This window comes from Aptenodytes patagonicus, chromosome 11 (assembly GCF_965638725.1).
Source record: "Aptenodytes patagonicus chromosome 11, bAptPat1.pri.cur, whole genome shotgun sequence".
Lineage (NCBI taxonomy): Eukaryota > Metazoa > Chordata > Aves > Sphenisciformes > Spheniscidae > Aptenodytes > Aptenodytes patagonicus.
Genome location: NC_134959.1, coordinates 1,098,959 through 1,123,793, shown reverse-complemented (window position 1 = coordinate 1,123,793; position 24,835 = coordinate 1,098,959). Strand labels below are relative to the sequence as shown.

Genomic DNA, 24,835 nt, shown 5'->3' with positions numbered 1-24,835 from the left:
TGGCTTTATGACTGTGCCGTCCTCGTCGCTGTTTACCACTTGCCTACCTCTGTGTCTCCCACAAGTCCTGTTGGTGATGATTTTACACTTCAGGATGGGAGATGAGTGTTTCAGGTTGCTGGGATTAGGGCTGGACACCCGGTCTTGCGCTCTGTGGAATGCCTCTGGAAACCATCCTCTTCCTCCTCAGTTTAGTACATTTTGGTGATATTATCATGTTTTTTGAGCACACTGTTGCAAGAACATCCCCATTACGTTTGTCACTCAGAGCTGTAATTTCATCCGACAACAAAAGGAGATTATTTCATGGCATGTTTTCTCCACAGCCACGTTGCTTAGCCCTAGCTGTGTTCCCTCCGGAGCCCTTCCTTGTCAGGTGAACTTTGGATCAGCTTTTCCCCTGTTGTGTCCAGGACTGAGATCAAACCGATCACAGCGTAGTTACCTGGGTCATTCTGCAGGTTCCCTTTGAAGATTAGCACAACGTGTTTGAAGCTTCTAAAATGGCCCTTTCCAAGGCTTGCTAGAAATGAGTAGCAGTCAGAGACCTCCTCACCCGAGTCTTGCAGGACTCCGGTGGAAGTTGCTGTGAGCCTGCTGACCTGGAAACCTTCATCGTCCATAGATGCTGCCTGAGGGGCTCCTTTAGTTGCTGATGCTGTGTACCAAGATTCATCTGCTGCTGGAGGATGCTGTCCTGCTTCACTCCAGCCGCAAAGCAAAAGCGTTCTAAGTAGTCTGCCTCTTCTACAGAGCGTCTGTAGTTCTTCAGTCTCCCATCTGTGGGGGTTTATACTGTTGTGAGGTTTTTTCCTACAATAATTCTAAATACTTGGGCTTGTAGACACAGATACTTCCCTTACAGTTTTCTACATTTCTCAACTCTAACTTGTGGAGCTCTGTCTGCATCCCTTACTTCTTTGTTACTTGTTGCTGGTTTGTTTTTAATGCTTTTGCTTTGCCACTGAAGCCAGGATGTCTTGTAGCGAAAGTTATCCTCTGCTGGACTGCCAAGTCTCAGGGTTTTTTGGCTATCTAATAAATATTTGTCAAACAAATTCCCTTTCATTTTTTTTTCTGGTCTGCATTTTCCTCCTCATCACTTTTCTTTGTAATTTTCCTTTGCTCTGTCTCTTCCCTTTTCCAAAAGTTCAGTGAAATCCAGCAACGTTTAGCTCTTACCAGTGCAGCAGCCGACTTGCTGAGCCTGGGCTTCCCTCTGCCTGGGGGGAACACTGCGCCGGCCCTTTCTGAGCTCCTGCTCGTTACCTGAATTCCCATCAGGCATGCAGCACGTTTGCAAGTGGCAGAAGAGATACTGAGCACAAATGCAAAGTACCCTCTGCTTTTGTCTCGGGACAAAAGGCAGCGGCAGTGGTTCACAGAGGGATCTGGCTGCTGGGTGAAGGGGGTGCTGCCTTTGCTGCAGGCTGGGAGCACCGTGGGTCCCATGCTTGGGTGGTAGTGGCTGCCACCCACCACGTGCTCTGCTTCCAGGGCTGCGTGGGTGTGGTAGATCAGACGGGCCCCCCATTACCCTTTCTGGGTTCTAATGTCTCTACCCTCTGCTTTTCCAGTGAACGGAGATGCAGCGGGTGCCGCAGACATCGAAGAGGAAAGGCCGGCAACGGGAGAGACCGTACCGACCGTGGCGGCGTCAAGCGTGGCTGACAGCTCTGTCGCTCCTGCCCTTCCTGCCCTGACCAGCTCTGGAGAGGCAGAGGAGGCAGCCTCCGGCTCCAGCGCCCCACCGGCCCGGGCAGCGGTGCTAGCCCTGGATGCTCTGCCCCCCGGGTAAGCTCTGCCTTCTGCTTGAGACTTTCTGTCCCCTGACAGGGCCAGCACAACAGAGTGCCTGTGGCCCTCGGGGAGGGAGGCAGGGCCCTGGAAGGGCGGCTGGGGGGACACGAGCAAACTGGGGCACTGCTGTGTGCTGGAAGAAGAGGATGTTTGAGGGAGGGGGTTGTGCTGCACCGGGAGTCGGTGGGAACGTTGGTGCTCAGCAGGGCAGAGGGGGCCTGGGAGTGCCTGTCAGGGATCCCTGTGCCCTTGCTCCCCTGGCACAGCCTGTCCTCCCTAGGCCTGTGAGCCTGAGACTGTGCTGTGGACTCCTCTCTCCTCCTCTGGGCTGGGGTCTGATCTGTGTCCGCTCTGGGTCTCTAGGGTAATAAACAGTGAATCACATCTCTGCAGCAAGCAGCCTCTCAGTGTCCATGCCCAGGGGAGCAGCAGAGTCCTCTGCTCTCCTGGGGCCGCTGAAGGGATCAGTCAGAGGAAAATGCATGAGGGAGTGAGCATGGATTTCCAGGGAGCTCCCTCTGAGCAGGAGGGCATGAACGTGCACTCCAGAGACACCGTGGAGGCATTGGCCACTGCTGGGGGGAGGTGGGCAGGACCTTCATATAGCTGTGCCCATTCATCTCCCTGGTGCGGATGCTCTGCATCCTCCTCCTCCTCCTCCGTGGGATGTGGGGAAGGGGCTGGGAGGAGAGCTGGGGCCGGCTGAGCCATGCCGGCGGGCTTGCTGTCTCTTGGTGGGGGTGGCGGGCAGGCTCTGGGCTCAGCCCCCCTTCCTGCTGCAGCTGGGTCATTCTCCCCGTGTATTTCAGACACCTTTAATTCTGGACTGAAAACGCAAAGCAGCGAGGGCGGGGGGGGGTTGAAAATGGCTTGTGTTTCGTATGAAGGGAGCTGTTTATTTTCCTTTGGCTGAGGTGATGCCTGGAAGGTCAGGGCCTCGCTCGTGTGTCAGTCACAGGTAATTAGGGTTAACGGCTCAGTGTGCCTTTATGCGGGGTGTGTGAGGGTTTCTGTTCTCTGGCCTGGGCGCTTCCTGTTTCCAGGCAGCTGGAAAAGTCCAGTGCTCTGAAAAAGGTCTTTATTCCAGCCAGAGCTTATGCCCCTTTCTGCTCCTGCCAGGTAGACTGAAGGTCTCCTTTTCCCCACCTCTGCACGGCCCCAGGTGGAAACAGGCTGTAGTTTCTTTCCCAGGGCGGAGAGGAACTGCGAGTATCTCACGATTAGGGTTTCTGGAGGCTCGGGGAGGTTGCAAGCCCTGCTTTCTAAGACATGCCAGACTTGCATTTACCTGGTCCAGCCGGGTGGAAGGGTGGCCCGTGTCCTCCCTGTGCCTGTCTCCCTGCGGTGCTCACACACCAGAAAATTGTGCATGTCAGAGCGGGGAGGAGGATAAAACTTGCACTTTGGGAGACGGCTGGAGAAGAGCAGTGAAGGTGTAGCGAGCTGTCCTCCAGGCTGAGCTTGTGGAATTCGGATCTCTGGAGACACCTTTGATTAGCACCGTGTGTATCTGTCCCTCCCTGTCCTGACCGTAGGATCTGTAGGGGGGAAAGAGGGCAGCAACCCTCTTGCATGTGCTGTCCGAGTTACATGCTCGTGCTGGGTTGGCTTGGGTAGCAGCTGACCTGCTTGGTCAGATGGAGACCAAGTATCAAGGTCTTCCCAGGTGAAGGAGAGCGGAGAATTGAGTCCGTTGAGGTCTCCGTGGTGCAAGCCCTGCCCTGAGAGCGGCCAGACCAGGTTCTGGGCTAACAGGGGTTTGCACAAGCAGGGATTTGCTAAACAGGGATTGCACAAAACACTGTGGCCCTGCGGTGGTATAAATGAGCTTCTGGGGATCTCTTGAGACCTGATCTAGGGCAGCTGATTTTCGGCTGGCTCACCACACCAGGGTATTGGTTTGGTGGTTTGGGGCCCAGCTTGGGAGATGGGGATGCAGCTGGCTGGGCTGGTGGAGGCAGCGATGTCTCAGGCAGAAGGGATGCAGACAAAACCAGGCCACTTCAGCTCTAGCAGCAGCGTGCTCCGCAGAAAGCGGTGCAGGGTAGCCCCTCGCTGGCCTGGCTCCTGCAGAGGTGGCTGTGCAGAGAGTGCTGCAGAGCCCCCGAGTGATCGCTCTTGCTTTGCCGCTTGCAGGAGTGACGTCCCCCGCAGAGCAGCCAGTCGCTCTGGCACTGAAGAGCTGGAAAGCCGTCTTGTCTCTCCTGCTTTCTGCAGGAGCCCTGCCTCATTCTCCAAGAGTCTCCTTTTATCCGTGGGAGCATGGAAAGCACTCACGCTCGACTTCCCTTCAGCCTCTGGAGGGGTGGCAGCTTTTCCTTGCTGCGTGCTGGTGGGTGCGCTGAGCCCCAGCCTCCCTGCTTGCGCCAGGCTGCGTGCAGATGGAGTCGAGAGCGGCTGGGTTCATGTGGGGATTCAGAGCTATTTTGTCTGCTCAGATAGCTGTCTCTGAACATCTGCACCAGATGTGGCAGGCACAAAGGCATCTCTCACACAACCGGGAGTCTGTTCTAGGGGCTGGAGGGTGCTGGAAGGTGTTCTGAATAATTCCAGCCCTGACAGTGCCCAGAACCTCCTTCACATCCTCCTGGCTTGGGCAGAGCATGTTTCCTTGCGAAGCCGGGGAGCATGTGTGGCACAGGAGCAGCCGGTCACAGCTCTCAAGGCCTTCGGCGTGGGGTCCCGGCTCTCACGTGGGGGTTTCCGAGCAGACTGATAGCGAAAGGGGGGAGGGCACAAGAGCTGCTGGCTCCTGCATCTGGTTCCTATCAGTGATGATCCTGCGTGGGGGACGGACGGTCGTTATGTATACACAGCGCTGTCTCGCCCATACAAAGAGGTACATTATGCTGCCTGGCAGAAGGCATGGGGCTGTGGTTTCTTACATAAGGAGGGCGTTTTGTTTGGACTGCAGGGTTGCCTCAGCACTGCCACTTCACACCGTCCATGGCTCCCTGTATCCACTGCCATGGCAAGCCTTGCGGTCGGTCGGAGGGGAGCTAGCGGGAGCCGACACGTCGCACGCTTCGTGCTTGCAGCAGTGGTGCACATGGGTGAGAGCTCCCACCATCTAGCGCTTGCTAAACTGCTCATCTTCCTTGCTGGTGGCGATGTGGCAGCAGGCACGGGGGAGGAGCGCCAGCTGGATGTGGGCTCCCCAGAGGAAGAGCCCGTTGTCGTACGTTTCCCTGAGCTGTCCCTTGCGGGATGGCAGACGGGATGCAGGGAAGCTTGAACAGGCTGAGGCCTGTGAAGAGCTGGGCAAGGTGGTCTGAGCAAGGATGGGTTGCCCCCAGTGCTCCTGTTTCTGAGGCTGTTGCTGTGTGTCAGTGATAATAAGAGTTCGTCACAGCTTGCTGTTTAACGGTGGTGATTCACTGTTCGTAGGGCGAGGCAGCCCTCAGCAAATTTACCTTTCATATCACCAGGGAGCTGCTGACCTGAGGAGCATGTGAACTTGTCACCTGTTTGTATAGGCTGTGAAACGGGGACAGTGGACATAAATCAGCTGCCACCAGCAGCTCTCCCCAGTCCTGCGTGACTCTTTGCAGTCACAAGGGCACCCAGAGGAGTTATCTGAGGGATCCAGAAACCCTCTGCCCTCGAGGACGCCTCATCGTGGGATTTCTGGTCTCTACAGCCACAGAGAAATGCTACCTGGGGGCTTGAAAGCCTCTTGTCATAAAGGACTTCCAAGTCCTCAGAGGTGTATTGATCAGAGAACCCATTGTTAATGAGTCTGGAGGACCTGTCCTCTCCAGTAACGACTGCTGGCACCACTGGTTCTGTGTGCACAAGGCTGGGGTCCCGTTCATCTGTGAAGCACCGCATGTCAGTGTGGACAGAACGGGTGGGGCATCTGGCTGGGGTTGTCCTCACTGTCAGCGAGTGGTGCTGCAGTCTCTGGATGTGCCCAAAGGAGGCTGTTATGTACAACTGACCTCGGAAAGATGATGCTTAAAGGGTTTTCACAGGATGCCAACTCCTGCAAAGTCTCATGAGCGGAGTTGTGCCTTGGAGTTTTGTTTGCGAATAGTGTTCCTCCACCTGAGCCTTGTGCCGGCTCCGTATCTGGTTGCTGGTGGCGATCTGAAGCACCTGCAGTGCGAGTCTAGGAAGGGGCTTCCCAAAGCTCTGCCTGCAGTGGGCAGCTCTCCAGCCAGCGGCACTTCATAGCCCTGCCTTCTCCCTGAAGATGCCCGGGGACCTTCTGCCGTCCATCTCATGGGGTGGACACGCTTGTGTCTTCAAGAAATCCCAGCTATGCTGATTTTCTCTTTAGAGATTTCAGTCTTTTAGCTGTCCTGGTGCTTTTATGCTCATGAAGCACTGAGCTCATTGCTACCGAACAGGAAACTCCAGGCGTTTCCCCTCTGACAACGCCCAACGCTGCCCAGGGGTAACCCAGGAAAAGGGCTGACCACCGGGCGGGGAGACAAAGACGTCTTGATCCCAGAACAGCACCGGGTAGTGCCGGCTCTGCTCTCACGTGGTCACTCCTTTGGGTGGTGTTACGCTTGGCAGCCCCTTGCTGTCAAAGGTGGATAATAATCTATATAATTCTAATAATCATAGAATCATTAAGGTTGGAAGAGACCTCTAAGATCATCGAGTCCAACCGCCAAAGGCGCAATAGGTCCTGCTTTGGACTCTTTCCATCAGAGATAACCACTGGTGACCCTAGACCTGTTCTAGGGATGAGAAAGATGCAGTGCTGCTGACTGGTAGCTTTTATCTGCAGATGTCACCTGGTCTCTGCATACGCATTAAGTTGACAGTGCTTTTGAGAAGCCCATAGGAGCGAAGCCAACAGCTCTGATTTGGGTTAGACAGTCTCTCTGCTAAATCCTGAGCCTGGCATTCACATTCCCCTCCTGCTTTCGGGGAACTGACTCTTATCTCAGAGTGCAAGATTGCCTTCCGCCCAGGGCAGAGGTTTTTCAGGCTGCCTGCGTGGCTGCTGGACCGCTGGGGTCCCCAGCTGACGGCACGCTGCCAGGGCGTGGATACACGGCTGAAGCTCTCCCCACTTCTGCCTTCCCACCTCTTTCGAGAGCGGTCTCGAGGCTGTGACGCGCGTGACCTGTGGTCACAGCAGATCTGTGGTTGTGGCTGAGGTCACCGTTTGGTGGCTTCACTGTCCCCTGGGAGGTTTGAGGGGGAGCAGGGATGGTGTGAGCCTGGGCAATGGGACATGGACACTCGATGTGTCTCCTCCTTAAGGGCTTCTTGCTTTCTGCAAGCCCGGATTTGTTCCCTTGCTGTCACAGCAGAAGCTGGTATATTAATTTCCTAGGACTTTTTGTGATAATTAATTGAGACTGAAGATTGAATTGGGAGGGAGACCTGTGGGAGCAGAAGTGTGGCAAGAGAACACTTTATCTGTCCGCAGCTGCTGGCTCGCCTCTCTCTGTTGCAGAATAAAAGCTGACAGGAAAGCACGGTGCTCCTCGGAGCTTTTACCTTTGCCGGGGCATAAACTTTCATGAATGAATTAAGGCAAAGAATGGTTTTCAGTGTAGCTGTGTAAAGCCAGGCCTCCCTATCGCACCGGCTCCCCTTAGGGACCACCTCCAAACCCAGTGCCTTGTGGCCACGCGATGTTTTTAAGCAGTATCTGTCAGCAGTGAGCAGGAGAACCGCCAAGGAGAAAATTCAGCCCCAGCCCAAACTCAAAGGCTCCCCTTTAAAGACGTATTAAGAGAAACCAAACAAAAACTACATCAAAAACTCACAGGACATAAAACTGACCCTGTGTGAAATCTTATGCCAACCCTCCTACTTTCTGGAGGAAATTAGGAATTTATGCTCCAAATTAGGCCTGTTTTCAGAAAGCAGGCTGCTGCGGCACGTCTTTGATCGCCTTGATCTAGCAAGCCAAGCAACTGCCATGTAGACCTGCTGTCATTCTTTATTTTAAATAAAGGTTAGCACGCTGTAGCTAAGCAATGCGAGGAGGTAGGCTTGCTAATCCGCCAGATGCAGCTCTCTGGACATTCTTGGTAATAAGGTGATTATTAATTATTCACAGCTCACTGATCCGTGGGGGAGGCTTGGCTGCACAGCTGCAGTCTGAGTCTGTGGGTACACAGCAAACAGTTTTCCTAGGAGGGCTGCTCGGGCATGATTTAAAGTAGACGAAGGTGCCTGCGAAGTCTCTTGGTCCTATGTGTAGCAAGGCTCCGGCTCTCGCTGCCCTCCAGGTGCAGGGGCTGAGGCTGCTGGATCCACGTTGCTTGTTCCAGCTGAACCGCTTCGCTTCATCTCTGTGTTTGAGGAGAGGACAGGCGCCATCTCATCTGCCTCGGGTTTCCTCCACGTCCTCTCCTGAGGGGTGCTGCTCTCCCCAGCTGGCCCTGGAGCGCTGTCTGGTGCGGCAGGTGCCCGGGGAGCCCTGCGGCAGGAGGCACACCACTCTGGCTGGCGTTGCGGAGGGCAGTTTGTTTTGGTAGCTCCACCTCAGCCAGGGTTCGGTCGCTGTGCTAGCAAGTATCAACTGTCTCATGACTTTTTTTTTTTTTCTTTCTTGCAGGTGGGAACAGCGAGAGCTGCCTAATGGTAGAGTCTACTATGTAGACCATAACAACAAGACCACCACGTGGGAGAGACCCCTTCCTCCAGGGTAAGGGCCTCTGGGGGCAGCTGGCATCTCACGTACTGAACTAACTTGTTGTATCAGGTGCACGGGAGTCTGCACAAAAGAGGAGAAGTGGATTGGTAGCAGGAAGGTCTTTTCATTCCTAGAAAGAAATGGGGTGAGATGACCAAGTGTTCACTGGCCTGAAAGCACACCCTGTATTCTCAGAAAGGTCTTTTCAGCATTTGTAAAAAGGAAAAAGCTTTCCAATCTGTTGCGTTTCGACCTCTGTTAGAGGATTATTTTTTTTAAACAGTCCATGGAACATCACTGAACACTCGAGCAGCAGCACAACCGCTTGTGGGCAGAGCAGAGGGGTGGGCCTTTAGGACAGGGTGCCAGCAAAGTCCCTCCAAGGACCAGGAGAAGGGAGGGGGTGGGCCTCATGTCACCTGGAAAAACAGATGCTTCTAGATGAGGACTGAGCTCCCAGTGAGCAGAAACAGGCACGCTCAGCGTGCCCCAAACCTGGAGCTGGACCCTGCACTCTCTGAGAGGCCTCTTATGTTCTCAGCCACGTTGGGGTCTGCTTATGCTCGAGAAGATGCTGCTCAGCTCCATGAGACCTGCAGGAAGCACTCCGCAAAACTCATGTCCAGGAGGGCCATGCTTTCATTTGCAGGAGTAAACAAGTCTTCAGGTCATAAAGGCTGTACAAAGCCCTGGAGGCCACGTGCTTTCCAGAAACTTGTTGAATTCTCACCTCTTTGTGCTCCTAAAAGCGGAGAAGTCAGTACAGCCAAACTGTTGTTGTTCTCTAGACTGAGTTTGTTCAAGGCTGGGATGACTAAGTGCGCTTTAACCACCAGCGTAATGTGTGAAAGTGAAATACAAACCTGTCCTGTTTTCCTCCACGGGAGCCTCCAGGTTCCTGTGGGCACACACTACCTTCAGTTAAGCTGTGATCTCTGCAGCCGCTTTCTGATCCTACAACAGCTTAAAATCTGTCTGGTGTTAAAAGAGGGAGGCTGTTACCTGGAAAGGTAGGTTTGGAGTACCCCAGGTGTGCTCCTTCCCTCCTGCACAGGTCTCCAACCCAGTGCCTTGCCTCTGTCGGAGGTCAGCTGTCTTGGAGGAATGCTTACGGCATCCTGGTGCAAACTCTGCTAGTGTCTAGCCATCCCGTCTAGGCTTCACGTGCCCTTGCAGGGAGGTGCTTCAAGTCTTGCTAGTCTTTTGTATTTCCTTCTGGTGGATCTTTGTCCAAAAGAGCCCCTTCAGCTGTGAAAGTGGTGATTATGCTGGAGCTGGGCATGGAGCCCTTGTGTTAAAGGGTATCTTAGTCTTGTGAGAGGAGCCAGAGAGCAAGTGTCTGAAGTCAGCCTGTAGAGTCAGAGTGAAATGAAAAATCACAGTCTTTGTAGCTGGACCCTTGGGCCCTGGCAGCTCTCGGCTATCTCTCCCTCGGAGGACTATGAGCTGCTTTTCTCACCTGCGTTTCTGAGAGGCAGAACTCGACCACAAATCCTCTGCTGAGCCGCTGCGTGGGGAGCACAAGGGGAGCGTGGGCAGCTGGGGAGGTGGCTCACAACCCAGTGCTCCTCTCGGTCAGCCTTTCAACACGTTCTGGGGCAGCAGCTGGATGTTCTCAAGCTGCTGCTGCATGTCCAGACCCCGGAGGCAGCCCTCGGGCGAGGGCAATGGGAGGTTCCTTGGTGTAGGACCATGGGGTGTGCCTTCTGCTATGCCTCCCGACCTCTCTGGGGTTTCCTTCTGCTGCCTTCACACCAGCATTAGCATTGAGTTGCCACATGGCAGCTGGAGACACCTGCCAGCAGGACCTGCCGAGCTGTCTGAGGACAGACAGTGACATCTTCCTCTGGTGTTTCCAGGTGGGAGAAGCGTGTGGATCCTCGAGGCAGGTATTACTACGTGGACCACAACACCCGGACCACCACATGGCAGCGCCCCACGGCCGAATATGTCAGGAACTATGAGCAGTGGCAGTCCCAGCGAAACCAGCTCCAAGGAGCCATGCAGCAGTTCAGCCAAAGATTCCTGTACCAGGTGAGAGCGGGGGCTGCGGTGGTGGAGGTCTCACCCGGCTCTCCCACTGGTCTCACCTGGGCTGGCCTGGGAGACCCTGTGCGTGGGGAGGTGCTTGCTGGAGTGCGTGGGGTCTGTCAGCTTGGCGAGCTCGGCAGAGCAGTGTTCGGACAGGAGAGCCCACGAGCTCCTCTGCTGCATGCAGAGAACCCCGTGGGAGTAACTTTCTTTTTATAAAACAGCTTGCATGGGCCTGAAGGGTGGTGGGAGGTGTCCTCAGCAGCCTGTCCCTGGTGTCCCTTCAGTGCCAACGTGGCTAGGCACACGCTTTCTCCCATGGCTCCTGTCAGCCAAGCCTTGCTGCTTACCTGTGAGGCTCTCAGGACTTGCTGCGTGCTGTTGGGGCTGGGCATATGCTGAGGAAGCTGTGGGAGCCTGCTCTGTAGCAGGAGGGGAGGTTCTCAGGGCTGAGCTCGTCCCTCCCCAAGTCTCCGTTGGACTGAGGACAGTGAGTTGGGTCCTGGGTGGCAGCAGGAGTCAGCAGCAGTAGCTGCAGGCCCAGGGTACAAGTGCTGGCACGGTGAGGGCTGCAAGAGCCAGGGGAACAGAGAGCGTGGGGAATGAGCACTGCTGGGCTCGGGGAGCTTCCTCCTGCTTTCTCCACTTCTTCCCCTCGTTCCTGATTTGGGCTGAGTAGCTGCATTTCCTTGCTCAGGGAATGATCTCTCAACAGCCCCGCAGAGCAATAGCTCCTGGGCAGAGACCACTCTTGTCCTGGTCTTGCCTTTGCTGCTGGAGCCAGGACCTGGCTTCCAGCGGTGGCGAGCACCCTCTGATAACCAGGACCGTGCTGACAGCCGTTGTGCTGCAGGGTGAGCAGTGCTTGGGTCCAGCACTGCTGGAGCATTTCCACCTCCCGGAGCAACGATGTCCCAGTGCTCTCCACCGTCAGCTGGCCATGTGCCTTGCAGAGGCTGTGCTGTGGTGTAAAACAAGGCTCTTGCCAGAAGGTGGGGAGGTCTGGTGGGGCAGGTGTGGAGTAAAGGTGGGTAGAGCAGGGTGACCAACTGCCCATCAATGTTTAGCTCCTCTCGGAGAAAGCCAGGAGGCTGACGTGTCCCAGCAGCGCTGCTAGTGCTGGTGAAAGCTCTGTGCTCCAGTGAGGAGCTCAGATGCTCTCTGGGAGGGGTTGCAGAGTCCATCCTCCGGTGCCGCTCCGCATGAGACGCAACCAGGGCAGCTCCCCGGGGGTGCGGGAAGCTGCTCTGCCCCTTTCCTCCCCCTGCCCATCTCTCCCCGGACAGCTCGCCAGCCCTTCTAAGCCTCGTGGCAGGGGGTGGACCGTCACGGCTCTGCTGCTCTCGGCACGCCGTTTGCAGGACTGCTGCGGAGGGGTGCGCAAGAGGGGGCTTCCACCGGAGGCCGAACGGGGCTCCGGGCCTGTCACTCGCTCATGTCTCCACCAGCGCCAGCTTTGGAGCTGCTCCAGCGCTGCGCGACTTGCCCTGGCCGGGCTCCGCGGAGTGCAGAGGGAGGGACTCGTGCTCCAGATTTAGCCTGATGAAACGATTGTACTTTTTGTTTCAAGCTCTCTGCTGCCAGCGGCGATGGCTCCTGCTCTGCCTCCTTCCCCGCAGGGGCTTTCTGCTTTGCCTTGCCCTCCCGTCTCCAGCATCCACCTGCCCTCCTTGGTGGGAGAGGAAGGTGGGCAGGTGATGAGCAGCGCTGCAGCCCTGGCCGGTGCAGAGCCCTCTCTGTGCAGCCCCTGGGGGAAGCCGCAGCTGGGGGGGCCGGGGTGCAGCCAGGGACCGCTCTGCCAGCAGGCACCTCGGTGCCGCAGGGCTCCCCGGGCTGTGCCTGCACGCAGCATCCCTTGCACCGAGGAGTCTTGCCAGCATGAGGGGCCAGGTTGTTCCCAGGGGCTGTGGAGAGATGCAGGAGGGCTGGCTCCCAGGAGCTCTGCCCCGGGCTCTTGTGTCTCTGCCCTGTTAGTTTTAATTAGTTATTTTTAGGTCACAGTGAGGTGATACCTCTGGATGTGACTCGGCTGCGTCTCTGGCCAGCCTGTCTGGGCAGGGAGGGAGTGGAGACTGCCCCAAGTCCGAGGCACGCCGTGCCGGGCTGGCTGCTGCCGGGGCAGTGCCTCCTGCTCCCAGTCCTGGCACATGGGGTCAGGTACAAGAGATGAAGCTCGGAGAGGCACGGACTGTGCCAGCCCCGTCCCTGACGTGCCTCAGGACATCCCCGGGGTGCTGGGCTGCCGTGGGGCACCCCGAGTGCTGGTACCTGTCTCGGAGTGGGGGGCCCTGGCACCCCAAATAGCAGCCATGCCTGGGCCTGGGGCTGCCTCCTGTTCCCGGGCGGGAGGGATGGGTCTTGCTGCGGGTGGCATTTCCTGAGCCCAGGCCGACTCTGATCCCCAGCCCAGCGCAGAGGGCTGGGATGCCGGCCCCTCTCCAGCAGCTGGGATTCAGGAGGTGCAATGAAAATGCCTTTTTGGTAACAGTGCGTTTCTTATTTAACCATTAAAAGCACTCGCAGGCCTCCTTCTCCCCTGAACCCCCGACTGTCGGGGCTGCGCCTCCATCCCCAGGGACCTCCAGTGGAGCTGGAGACGGTGGGGGGGGTGCTCACACACAGGGGCAGCGGGGCAGCACGCCAGCCTGCTCCCCCCCGTCCCGGGGCATCCCCCGGTTCAGGCTGGGTGACGGCCGTGGGCTCTGCCTGCCCCGGGGAAGAAGAAAGGTGCTTTGTGCGGCGGCCCCCAACCTGCTGGGGGGGCGGCGGGGCGCGGAGCCGCCCGTCTGCGCGGGATGAATGTGGCCTCAGTGCGAGCGCATCCCGCTCCCTGCCCGGGGAGGAGGAGGCCGCCGGCCCGCCAGGAAGCGCTGGGCGTGGACAGGGCTTGTGGGAATGATTTCATTGGAAAGGCCTGCGATATTTTTTCCCCTCTTGTGTGTGGTTCTTGGAGGAGGCTGGAGGTGTATCTGGTGGGGACAGCCGGCGGGAGCCGAGCAGCCGCGCACATCTGGACCCCGCCGTGCCGTCCCGCTCCCCTCCGTGCTGCTGCCCCGCTGCCCCCTTGGCTGCCCCAGCCTCTGTTTAATTTGTGCTTTTTTCTTTTTTTTTTTTTTTTAACCCCCCTTGAGTGTGCAAGTTGTTGTTGTTGGTTTTTTTTTTTGGTTTTTTTTTTTTTTTTTAGTTCTCTGGGAGCTGCGGGCTAAGGGGAGGCGAGTGGGCACGGGGGCTGCACGGCTCACCTCCACACTCCGCTCTTCCCAGACATCCCTGCCCTGGTTTTATTTTGTGTTTTTGCCCTCTCTGTTGTCTCTAGTCGTCCGGTGCCCCGTCTGACAATGATCCTCTCGGTCCCCTTCCTCCCGGCTGGGGTAAGTACTGAGCCGCCTCACCTGCCTGTTGCCACGCTCGCCGGACAGCCCACTGGGGACGCTCCTCCATCACCTGGAGCGGGACCCTACCTGCCCCGCAGGGAGGATGGTGCTGTCAGCAGCTCCTTTGCTCCCGTCCCTGGCATTAATGGGAACGGTGGCTGGGGAGCCAGCGTTCCCCGTGCTCTGCTGCATGTGTGCCTGAGTCTGCCCGTGATTAGCACATTCTCTGATTTGAAATCCAGCTTTTTTTCCTTTTTTCCCCTTTTCCTGGAGGAGTTCCCAGTCTCTCTCAGCTACTGAATGCAGAATTGCTTGTGGTTGTTCTTTTGGACTGGGGGGAGAGGTTGGGGATCCAACTCCTTGCTCGTCCCCAGATCCCTCCTCTGCTGAGCAGGGATCCATCCTGCTGCCATGCATGCTTCCCGGGATGCTCTGCCCCAGTCTGCGGTGGGGCTGGGAGCTGGCAGGAGCGGGGCTGGCTGTCCTGTCCCCATGGCCCAAGCGTCGTGTGCTGGGATGTTTTGAAATGTCCCTGTGCCATCCCCAGGGCAGAGACCCCCCCTCCATGGCACGAGCATCCCTGGAGAGGGCAGGCTGGGATGCTTGTGGGTGCAGACGGGCTGTGCTGTGCCAGGCAGGCAGGGAGGGCAGGAGAGGGGTTAAAACTGCGGGGAGCTTGGAGCAGGACAGAGGGGGCCCAGGCTGCTAAGGGGGTCTCCGAGGGCAGGGTCTCGATGGGGACGGTGCTGGAGCCTTTGCTGCCATGCTGGGTGGCCCACCTCCTGCATCAGTGAGGTGAGCCCTGGCCTGGGAGGAGAGGGACCCTGTCCCCAGTGTCAGCTGGGCAGACTCAGGGGAGGCACAGCTCTGCGTGGGACCGAGCACCCTGGGTGGGGCGGGGGTCCCTGGCATGGATGGGGTCCCCGGGATGGATGCAGTCCTGGTCATCGTATGCACAGTCTGCCAGAGCCACGGCCTGGGGGCTGCTTCCCGCAGTCCAGGAGTGAAATGCAGTGAGGGGGGCCGCGGTGGCCGGGAGGTGACAGGGGAGCGTGCGTGCAGGGCGTCCCTGCCGGCATGGAGCAGGGCTGTGCGTGCGGGGAGTGACGCAGGCACGTGGAGGGAGGAGGTGTATTGCGTGTGGGGCACACGTGTTGGTGGGGAGGCAGCGAGTGTGTGTGGGTGTGTGCAGGGGGGTGGCTGGCGAGAGGCAGAGCGGTGTTGGCAGGCGTGCAGGCGGGACAAGAGGGGGTACATGGAGTGGGTGCAGGCGCCCGGAGGCTGGCAAGGTGGGGAGCGGGCGCAGGATCACCACCGGGCCAGGGCACATGGTGCCCAGCCATGGCTGGGAGGCGCTTGCCGTTCTGAGTGTGCAAATAGTGTTGGGAAGGGGGTGCCTGGGGAAGTGTGTGGCGCACATGGGGTGTTGGGTAGGTGGGGAGCGTGTGCTGGGAGGCTCCTGTGCAACAAGCGTGTGAGGCCGCGGGCACAGAGGCGGGTCGAGCAGTCGTGCTGGTGTGAGTGGTGTGCTTGTTTTATGCCTGTGTGCAACAGAAGGAGGTGTGGGTGTGCATGCGTGTGCAGCGCACGTCGGGAGCATGAGCTGTGCACCGGCAGCAGGGCCACGCAGGGAGTTCAGATGCATTTGCGAAAGCACCTGCAGATCCACCTGGAGGGATGCTGCGCTTGCGGAGCGCTGCATCTTCAAGGAGGGTGTGTGTGCCGCCTGCCCAGCAAGGTGCGTGGCCGAGCACGGCTCTTGTGCCAGCCTGGCAGCACGTTGGCAGGGCTGGCCTCTGCCATGGCACCCCCACACACACACGCTGGCTTTGGGGGCACTGGAGAAAGCCGGCCTTCCCTGGAGGTGCAGCAGCTTGTGCATGTAGAAGAAATGTAGGGTTTTTTATCCTGCCTTTTCCAAATGAGCCCGGGCAGTGCCAGCGGGGAGGTGGGACAGGGGGAGCCAACAAACTTCTTGTGAGCTGGGAAGGGGAGGGCTGTTCCCGGGACTGTGGGTCAGCGCTGGCCAGGGCGCTTCAGCTAATGCTTCCTCTCCTTTTTCTCTTAGAGAAGAGACAGGACAATGGGCGAGTGTATTACGTGAACCACAACACACGGACCACCCAGTGGGAAGACCCTCGCACGCAGGGGTAGGCAGCCTGCGGGGAGAGCAGGGAGGATGCTTGCGGTTTCGGAAGGTCCATGCGATGGACTACCGAGTGCTGAGAGCTGGCCATGCTGGGGGACCGAGCGGGCTGCAGCGCTGGGGAGCCAAAAGCACTGAGAACTGCAGGCGGCGAGCAGGCAGTGCTGGAGCCCAGGAGGGTTGGATACTGCAACCCTCGGCATCGCGGGGCAGCTCTCGACTTGTGGGAGCCGAGGGTAGAGATGAGGAAGTGATGGGGAAGACTGCAGGGCTTTCTGGGCAGAAAGAGGTGCTTTCTTCTTGCCCTGTTGCTTTCCCGCAGGGCTCTGCTTGGGCTCCTGAGAGCTCTGGGTTGTTGTTCTCCAGAGACCTGCCCTTGCTGAGGACCTGGCCCGGGTCTCTACTGAGGCTACCTCTCCCACAGACGGAGCGAAGCTGTAACTGTGGCTAGTCCTGGCCGTGGCTGAGAGTGCAGCCCAGGCAGGGCTCCGGTCTCGGGGTGCAGGCGCTCGCTAATCCCGTACCATGAATCATTCCTTTTGCCTGGCACGGAGCTGCAAACTGAAGATGGTCCCTAAGGACAGCAATTTGGAGGGCTGCAGTTCAGGGTGAGAGATGCCTGAGGTGCCTGCCCGGTGACCCCTTCCTTGTCGGCAGCATGATCCAGGAGCCGCCGCTGCCGCCCGGCTGGGAGATGAAGTACACGAACGAGGGCGTGCGCTACTTCGTGGACCACAACACTCGCACCACCACCTTCAAGGACCCGCGCCCTGGATTCGAGTCTGGGTAAGCATTTTTGGGCCGGGCCGCTCGCTCTGCAGCCGGCTGCACGCTGGGAGCTGGGACTCGAGCTGCCTGTTTGCAGCTCGTGCCTTCCCGTGGTCATGACACGGAGTGGGGGAAGTGGGTCAGCTTTGTTGCAGACTCTGAGTAGTGGGTTTAGAGCCTCACATTTGGCTCTGACAGAGGTGAGCTGTGCCCCAGAGATCTTCCTCCCACCTGGCAGGCGATGAGGCTGCTGGGGCTGGGCAGCTTGAGCCAGGGCAGGCGGGGATGCTGAACCAAGGCCCGTGCTGCTTTTGCAGGAGCAAGCAGGGCGGCTCCCCAGGGGCGTACGACCGGAGCTTTCGCTGGAAGTACCACCAGTTCCGCTTCCTCTGCCACGTGAGTAGAGCAGCCGGAGGGCCCCAGCAGCTTGGGGGCTGCTGAGCCGCAGGGCTGGATGGGTGCGTGAACAGCCTGACCCCGTGGGCAGGCACGGGTGAGGAGAGCTGCTGTGCCAGCCTGCACAAAGCCTCGCGTCTCTGCCTTGCTCGTAGTCGAATGCGTTGCCCAGCCACGTGAAGATCAGTGTTTCCCGACAGACGCTCTTTGAGGACTCCTTCCAGCAGGTAAGGAGGTGCCAGGACTGCAGAGCCCGGGGAGGTGTGGAGCCGGCCCTCGCACCAGCCAGCGGTGATGCTTTCCCTTGCTTCTCCCCAGATCATGAACATGAAGCCGTATGACCTGCGGCGTCGCCTGTACATCATCATGCGAGGAGAGGAGGGCCTGGACTATGGCGGCATCGCTAGGTGAGCGTCGGCGTGCCGGACCATGCGCCTGCTGCTGAACGGGGCTGTGCCCTGCCTGCAGCGTGAATCCCTAAAGGGCCATGCAGGCACGGGAGTCTGTCCGGCAGCTGCACTCGGGGTCCTCAGCCTTTCTGCAGTGCCTGCTTGGGTGGAGGAGCCCAGGGGTGTGTTCAAATGGTGAGTGTGAGTTTTAGGAATGGTGGAACACCCTGAAAGCATCACAGCAGCCTGTCCCTGGCACAGAGAGGGCTGGGGGACCCAGCTGGGGCTCTCCTGCCGCCCCCGGGGCATGCGGGCGATGGGTTGAGCAGCTGCTTCTCCCCACAGCCCACCTTTGCAGCCAACAGGCCCTGGTGTTTCCCGGGACAGTCGGTGTGTGCCGGGGCAGGCGTGGTGCGATGCAGTTGCTGCAGCCTCCACTGCCTGCCCCGAGGATGGTGTTACCACAGAGCATGGGCTGCATCTCAGCTGGAGGGGGGTCCCGTGTCCTCACGAGGCCCCGCCGGCTCGCTCGGGGTGTCTGCCTTGGTGCTGGGCTAATGCTTCCCCCTGCCTGCCGCCGCCCCGGCATTCGTGCTGCCGTGCTCTCGCCTGCTCCTCCTTTGTGGTGCCGCTGCCCCCGGCTCTGGTGCAGGGGCTCCTGCTCTCCGCCTCTCTGTGTCCTGCCAGTGGTTTTACCCTATGGTAGGTTACGTCATGCTGTTCTACCACAGGGTAGAACCACGGACGGGATGCCGGGGCTGCCTCTGCGTCTGAGGACTCCTGTCTCCCTCTGCGGCTGGGGGAGCAAAGCCAGGGCGGTACCCATCCCGCGCTGCTTTGAGCTTGGGGTGGGGCTCCCGGGGGAGCCTGTGCGGGGAGGCTCAGGGTGTGTGTGCACAGCTGGGGGTGTGTGCGTACATGTACGACAGCCTGGTTGGGACTGAGCCACGTGGTGCCTGCCGGGATCCCCAGTGCTCCGAGCAGGGCCTCCAGCAAACCGGGGTGTTTTCTTGCTGGTGTCTCCAGAAGCCCTTCACAAACCACGCATGGCACCCCTGGGGCGGAGGACGCCCTCACCAAGTCACACCGGGGCCCAACGCTTGCACCGGCACCCCGAGGAGACGGGCACCTGGTTTGTGTGGGGTGTGCTGTGGAGGCGCATGGCTGTCCCCTCCGCCGGGGCGCAGCCTCCCTGCGCAGCCCCTGGGCACCCTGGCTCCTTGAGCCGCTCATCACCGCGCTCCCCCTTCCTCTCACCCCAGGGAGTGGTTCTTCCTCCTGTCCCACGAGGTGCTCAACCCCATGTACTGCCTCTTCGAGTACGCTGGAAAGAACAACTACTGCCTGCAGATCAACCCTGCCTCCTCCATCAACCCTGACCACCTCACCTACTTCCGCTTCATCGGCCGCTTCATTGCCATGGTAAGAGCCCGGGGCGAGAGGGGTCGGGGAGGCGACGGGAGATAAGACTCTTCAAGTGTGTCCACCCCGCAGAGCAGGGGCTTTGCAGGGGAACGGGGGTGGTCAGCGGGGCAAGGGGCAGCTCCGCATGCTGTGGCTGTGCTCGGCTCGGCACTGTCACCCTCCTTAAGCCCCTGTCTCGCTCAGGTGTGGGTCCGTGGGAGACGGGCCATCGAGGGGGTGCTGCGGGGAAGGCTGCGGGCTGATGCATTTTAAATCTGGGGAATGGCTGTGGAGCCAGAGGGGACCTGGTTTCCCAGGGGCTGTGTGGCAGGGATGGCTCCAGGTCTTTGGCTGCCACCCCAGGTGCTGTCAGGTCTGCAGCTCCAAGGACTATTTTTAGCCCCAGCAGTGTGAGATTTTCCAGCTGCCCAAGCCCCAGAGCGGCTCCTCCCGTTCGTCTCGCATTCCCCAAGGCCAACATACCGCAGGTCGCCCAGCCCTGGGCTGGCAGGAGGGCTGCCAGGGACTCCACGAGCTTGGGGAAGGGTCTCTGGCCTGTGGCCCTGTGGGGTGTGTGCGGGAGGCAGCTACGCGCTGCTCAGGTCCCCGCTCTGTCTTACCCTGCCCTGCGCGTTGCAGGATACCAATAAAACCCCAGACTATTACTCACTGCTGGGCCGTTCTAGACAAGCGTCTGCATTATTTTTGGCTGCCTTTGCCTTGGGGCTCCTGGAAGCCAGGGATTCAGGGAAGCCGCAGCACAGCTCTGTTTAAACAAGTGCTCTTAATAGAGCTGTGAGGGGAGAAGGAGACACGGTGGAATTTACGGTGGGGAGGGGAGAGGGGCTGTGAGCACACCCCACACCAGGCAAGCCGCCCCCAGGCAGCACTGTCGGGGGGAGCCCATTCCTCCCCATCGCATTTGCCAGCCGGGAGTGAGTGCCGCAGCTCTGGGACCCCGGGAGTGATTCCCTTTTGCCCAGTGGTGGAGCATCATCTCGCTCCACGGGTCCGTCCTGGGGTCCCCCGTGACCCAGTGTCACCTCCCTGCCACAGGCTCTGTATCATGGGAAGTTCATCGATACTGGCTTCACGCTGCCCTTCTACAAGCGGATGCTGAATAAGCGGCCCACGCTGAAGGACCTGGAATCCATCGACCCTGAGTTTTACAACTCTATCGTCTGGACCAAGTGAGTGCCCCGTGCTCCCTCCTGGCCCAGGGCCCATCCTGCTCCGGGGGAGGCAGTGCTCCTCCCCATGGCCCCTCGCTGCTGCCGGGTACCTCCGTCAGAAACCACATCCCGGTGTCCTCCCGCAGGGAGAACAGCCTGGAGGAGTGCGGCCTGGAGCTGTACTTCATCCAGGACATGGAGATCCTGGGCAAGGTGACCACCCATGAGCTGAAGGAGGGCGGTGAGAGCATCCGGGTGACGGAGGAGAACAAGGAGGAGTACATCATGTGAGTGACTGTCCCGAGGCCCCCGCCGGGCGCCTACCCCCGCCAGCTGCAGGGCAGTTCTGGGGTGGGAACATGGGGCTTGGGACGTGGCCGCTTCCCTGGGCTACGTGGCCTGTGACAAGTATGGGCTGGCGCGGTCGGCCGAGCTCCGCTGCGGTCTGGCTTGCTGCTGGCTGGGCAGTTGCCAGTACTTTCAGGAAAGAGGAGAGGGGAGAGAGGGTGAGACTTCTCTCCCTGGCCCGTGGCTGCTCACCCTGCCTGTCCGCTGCTGGGCTGGCTGGGGGCTGCCAGGGCTGTCTCCTCTTGCTGATGGTAGGCTCTGGCCAGGGGACGTGGTTTGCACCCCTCGACCTCCCGAAGGCTGCTGGTCTGTGCTCAGGGCTGTCTGCTGCTCACGGGTTCGGAGGCAGAGAGAGAAACCCACTAGTGGGAATTGAGGGGAGCCCTGGTGATTTGCAGGAGCCCCTCTCCCCCTCCCCACGTACCCCTGCGGCTCCCGGGGCCCTCCCCGCCGGTGGGAGGGATGGTGGGGGTTCCCTGTGCCGGGCCAGCGGCACTGGCTGCCTGCCGACCGCTGCCTGCCTTCCCAGGCTGCTGACAGACTGGAGGTTCACGCGGGGCGTGGAGGAGCAGACCAAGGCTTTCCTGGATGGCTTCAACGAGGTGGTGCCGCTGGAGTGGCTGCGGTACTTTGACGAGAAGGAGCTGGAGGTGAGCTGGCGCCTGTGCTGGGACAGGTACACAGAGGTACCGGTGCTTCCCACCCCGCCACAGACTGCCCCAGGAATGGCACGCGGTGACGGCAGAGTGCACAGGCTCCGCTTGCACCCTCTGCCCCTCGGCTCTACCGATGGGGGTACCGCCGCCCCAGGTGGTTGGGTCTGTGGGTTGGCTCGTTGGGTCCATTAGCAAGAAAATGTCTCGTTGGAGGTGAGGAATTCCTCCCAGACACCTCCGTTGCCCAGTGCTGGAGCCTGTGCCTTGCGAAGCCCGGCACTGGAGGAGTCAGCGCTCTGAAGCGTGGGCACAGGGCCCCGTTTCTATCCCCCTGCTGACTGTCCCCTGTCCCCAGCTGATGCTGTGCGGCATGCAGGAGATCGACATGAACGACTGGCAGAAGAACACCATCTACCGGCACTACACCAAGAACAGCAAACAGATCCAGTGGTTCTGGCAGGTCAGTCCCAGCGCCGGCAGCACCTCCGACCCGCTCCACAGCCCTGGGATCATCCCCTGCCTGAGGCCTGGGGCAGGCAGGGCTGGCCTGGGGCAGGCAGCCTCGCAGGCTGTCAGGAAGAACGAAATACAACCACGAGCACGTGTTCAGCAAGAAGCATCTGGCTGTGGCTGGCAGAGGCCCCGGCGCCACCGCCGAGGACAGCAGGCAGCACTTAGTGGTCAGCGTGCTTCTAGCAATAGCTGCTGCTCTTGGGCAGGATGACAGAAGGGGGTGGCATGTAGTAGAGCTGCGCCAGTTCAGGCGGTGCTGCTCTGTGCTGGCCAGGAGAGAAGGGGGTCAAAAATGGCTCTGAAGGAGGGCAAGGCCGGGCAGAGCTGCTCCCCGCAGGCCCTTCGGGATGCACTTGTCCCTGAGGATGCAGGACTGGAGGCGAGGGCTGGAGCACATGCCTGGCATGCTGCACTGCCCCGGGCTGTGTCCGAGCCCGGCCGGCTGGAGGACGTGGGGTGTTCATGGCAGGAGCCGTGCTGCAGGACGGTGCCCCAGGCCCGGCCGGGCTGCGGGCTTGGGTGTGACAGGGATGTCACTCTCCCGCCGCGTTCTTGTCATAGGTGGTTAAAGAGATGGACAACGAGAAGAGGATCCGGCTGTTGCAGTTCGTGACGGGGACCTGCCGCCTGCCCGTCGGGGGGTTCGCAGAGCTCATCGGTGCGTGTTCCTGGGCGCTCGGCTTGGGTGGGGGGTCCCGGGGAGGTGGGTGGGGGCAGTGGCCGTGTGTGGGGCCTGACAGGAGGGACCTGGCTGTCCGTATCTCCATCACAGACTTCAAGACAGCGCACAGCACGTAAGCAGTGAAGCAGCTGCGACGTCTGAGCACAGCGATTTAACCTGGTGGCGTGGCGTACCCAAATTCCTTAGCCGTGAACTGTGCTGCCACAGTTAACTTTGTCAGTCCAGCTTGTAATCTCATTTTGAATGAGATTTGATTTTTTATTTAATTTTGATTTTTGTGCGATGAAACCCCTTTTCCAGAAAACCACAGTGTGGCATTATTCTGCTCTCATCCTTTAATTTGCTACTTTTTGGGGCCTGTACCAGCCTTTCCCTTACTTTCCTGGAATCAGTGTCAAGCTAACCAGTTAATTTAGCCCACTCGTTTATTCTTGCTGGCATATTAGCTTTTTTCCAGCCCCCTGGAACCTCTCCAGCATTCACAATCTGTTAAAAAGCGACCTCAGTGACTCAGACTTCCTGAGCCAGGTCCTTTAAAACTCTTGGATGGACCCGCTCAGTCCTGCGGGTCTACGGATAAATATGTTTTAGCACTTGCTATTTAACCATCCTGCTTAGAAGCCACGCCGTTATCTCTCTATGCTGTGAATATGCTTTTCAGTTTTCTCCTTTCTTGTTTTTTGTACATCCTCTCTGCAAAGGTGTCAGAACAGGCAGTGCGTGCTGCTACGGATTTATGCCCCGATGTGTCTCTAGGATCATAAGGGTGTGTGACAGTGTGATCTGCTGGCTAACAGCGTGTCAGAGGGTTTTCTTTTTCAGCTCCTGGTCATGTAATGAGATTTGCTGTGTTCATAATTAACAGGCAGCAACGGGCCCCAGAAATTCTGCATCGATAAAGTTGGCAAAGAGACGTGGCTGCCTCGGAGCCATACATGGTAAGTCATTTCTCCTTGGCCCCGTTAGGAGCACACGGGGACAACCGCTGGCAGTCTCTGCGGGGCTGCATGGGGCCCCGAGCGTCTTCAGTCCCCTCTGCCCGAGTTCCCACAGGACGTAGCTGCTGTTCCTGGCCATGCATCTTACCGTAGCTGCTGTGCACGGCTGAGGCTGGAGGGGACCCTGCAGTGGGGAGGAGAACTGGGATTGCAGCGCTATTCACAGCCTCTGCTGTCTCTCCAGCTTTAACCGTCTGGATCTCCCTCCCTACAAGAGCTATGAACAGCTGAAGGAGAAGCTGCTTTATGCGATTGAGGAGACGGAAGGATTTGGACAGGAGTGATGGAGCTTTGGTGCTTTCCTGGGGCGGGGAGGGCCCTGGAGTGCTGCCGGCCGCGAGGTCCTGCCTGCCGGTGCCCATGGAGCCCAGCACCGAGCCCTCTCTGCGGGATGGTGCGCAGGCAGCTGCGGACGCTGTTGCTCTTGTTCCTGTGCGAGATCTGCACTAACGTAGCCCTGGGGGAAACGGGTCCATGTTTCCCTCTCCAAACAAATTCGAGGCGTGATGGGGAGGTGGACACAAAAGCCTAGCTCCGCTCAGCTCATGAGGGGCGCGGGCTGGTGCAGAGGGGATGGGGCAAAGCCCTGGGCCTTGACAGGTGGTGTGTGGTGCACCTAAGCTCCCCGGTCCCCTCTTGCAGACAGAGTTAAATGAGATCTGGTTTCAGCACAGGCTATTTTTCCCCCTAGTGTTTTCTGCCTTCTCATGGCGTTTTAATACATGCAGGTGAGGAGGGGAAATGGCTCTTGAACCAACTCTCAGGTCACTTTTGGGCCCTATCCTACACCCAGCAAAGGTAACAGGGAACCCTCAGTCGATGCTGCTGGGGCTGATGCACTGCACGAGGGCCAAGGTGGCCCCTTCCCGCACCAGACCTGCGGCTGCCCAGACCCAGGCCGACCATCTCCATTGCGTGTTTTGATTTGCAAGCGTGTGGCCCCTGTGCTGTTGTATTTAATATTTAAGTGGTGTGTTGCTCGGAGCTGGTGCTCTGCAGCAGCCTCAGGGGCTCCGGTCATGTTCGGGGCACATCTGGCCTTTGCTTGGGTCGTGGGTTTGGCCCAAACTCCCTGTTTCCTCTGTCGCTGGCCGGGCTGGTGGCAGGAGCTCCCAGAGCTGCGGGTGAGGGGCAGGATCAGGCCTCTGCCCCTTGCCTGGATGCCACCTCTGCTGCTGCCCCCCTGCAGCGTGCACCGGGGAGACAGACCCGTGCGAGCGTTGGTGTACATAGCTGTACATAAAGGAAGTCTATGGATACAAGACACTGCAATAGCTTTTGACTGGTAACTGGATAGTTTTGTACTGCACCATCCTGCCTCAGCGACGCCGACTTCTTGTGCAATAAATAAGCAGCTGCCGAGGTCTGTGTCCCTGGTTGGTGTGTCGCACGGGGGGGACAGCCCGGTGCAGCCTCTGGGGGGGGTCTGTGCAGGGACTCGGCTGAGGGGCCGTGACAGGTGCCCAGAACTTGTCAGCGGGGTCATAAATAATGTGTATTTTTTCCATGCACACACTGCGCAGGAGGGTCAGGCTGGACACAGCGCTC

At 59.0% G+C, this 24,835-nt stretch overlaps 1 protein-coding gene across 3 annotated transcripts in view; it reads left to right on the top strand.

Moving 5' to 3' along the window:
• The window catches only part of WWP2 (WW domain containing E3 ubiquitin protein ligase 2), a 47,303-nt gene that overhangs the window by 19,812 nt on the left and 2,656 nt on the right, over positions 1–24,835 (top strand). For 2 of the 3 annotated variants that reach the window (XM_076348867.1, XM_076348869.1), the window contains exons 8-24: positions 1,578–1,794; positions 8,333–8,422; positions 10,270–10,444; positions 13,758–13,812; positions 15,884–15,965; positions 16,619–16,747; positions 17,047–17,125; positions 17,281–17,352; positions 17,444–17,532; positions 18,777–18,936; positions 19,975–20,108; positions 20,237–20,377; positions 20,968–21,088; positions 21,450–21,554; positions 22,169–22,265; positions 23,155–23,227; positions 23,472–24,649. In XM_076348867.1, the coding sequence (XP_076204982.1) occupies positions 1,578–1,794; positions 8,333–8,422; positions 10,270–10,444; positions 13,758–13,812; positions 15,884–15,965; positions 16,619–16,747; positions 17,047–17,125; positions 17,281–17,352; positions 17,444–17,532; positions 18,777–18,936; positions 19,975–20,108; positions 20,237–20,377; positions 20,968–21,088; positions 21,450–21,554; positions 22,169–22,265; positions 23,155–23,227; positions 23,472–23,571 (1,919 nt within the window). In that variant the 3' untranslated portion in view covers positions 23,572–24,649. Of the gene's footprint in view, positions 1–1,577; positions 1,795–8,332; positions 8,423–10,269; positions 10,445–13,757; positions 13,813–15,883; positions 15,966–16,618; positions 16,748–17,046; positions 17,126–17,280; positions 17,353–17,443; positions 17,533–18,776; positions 18,937–19,974; positions 20,109–20,236; positions 20,378–20,967; positions 21,089–21,449; positions 21,555–22,168; positions 22,266–23,154; positions 23,228–23,471; positions 24,650–24,835 lie in introns of those variants that run through there. The other variant, XM_076348870.1, reaches the window with a different exon arrangement.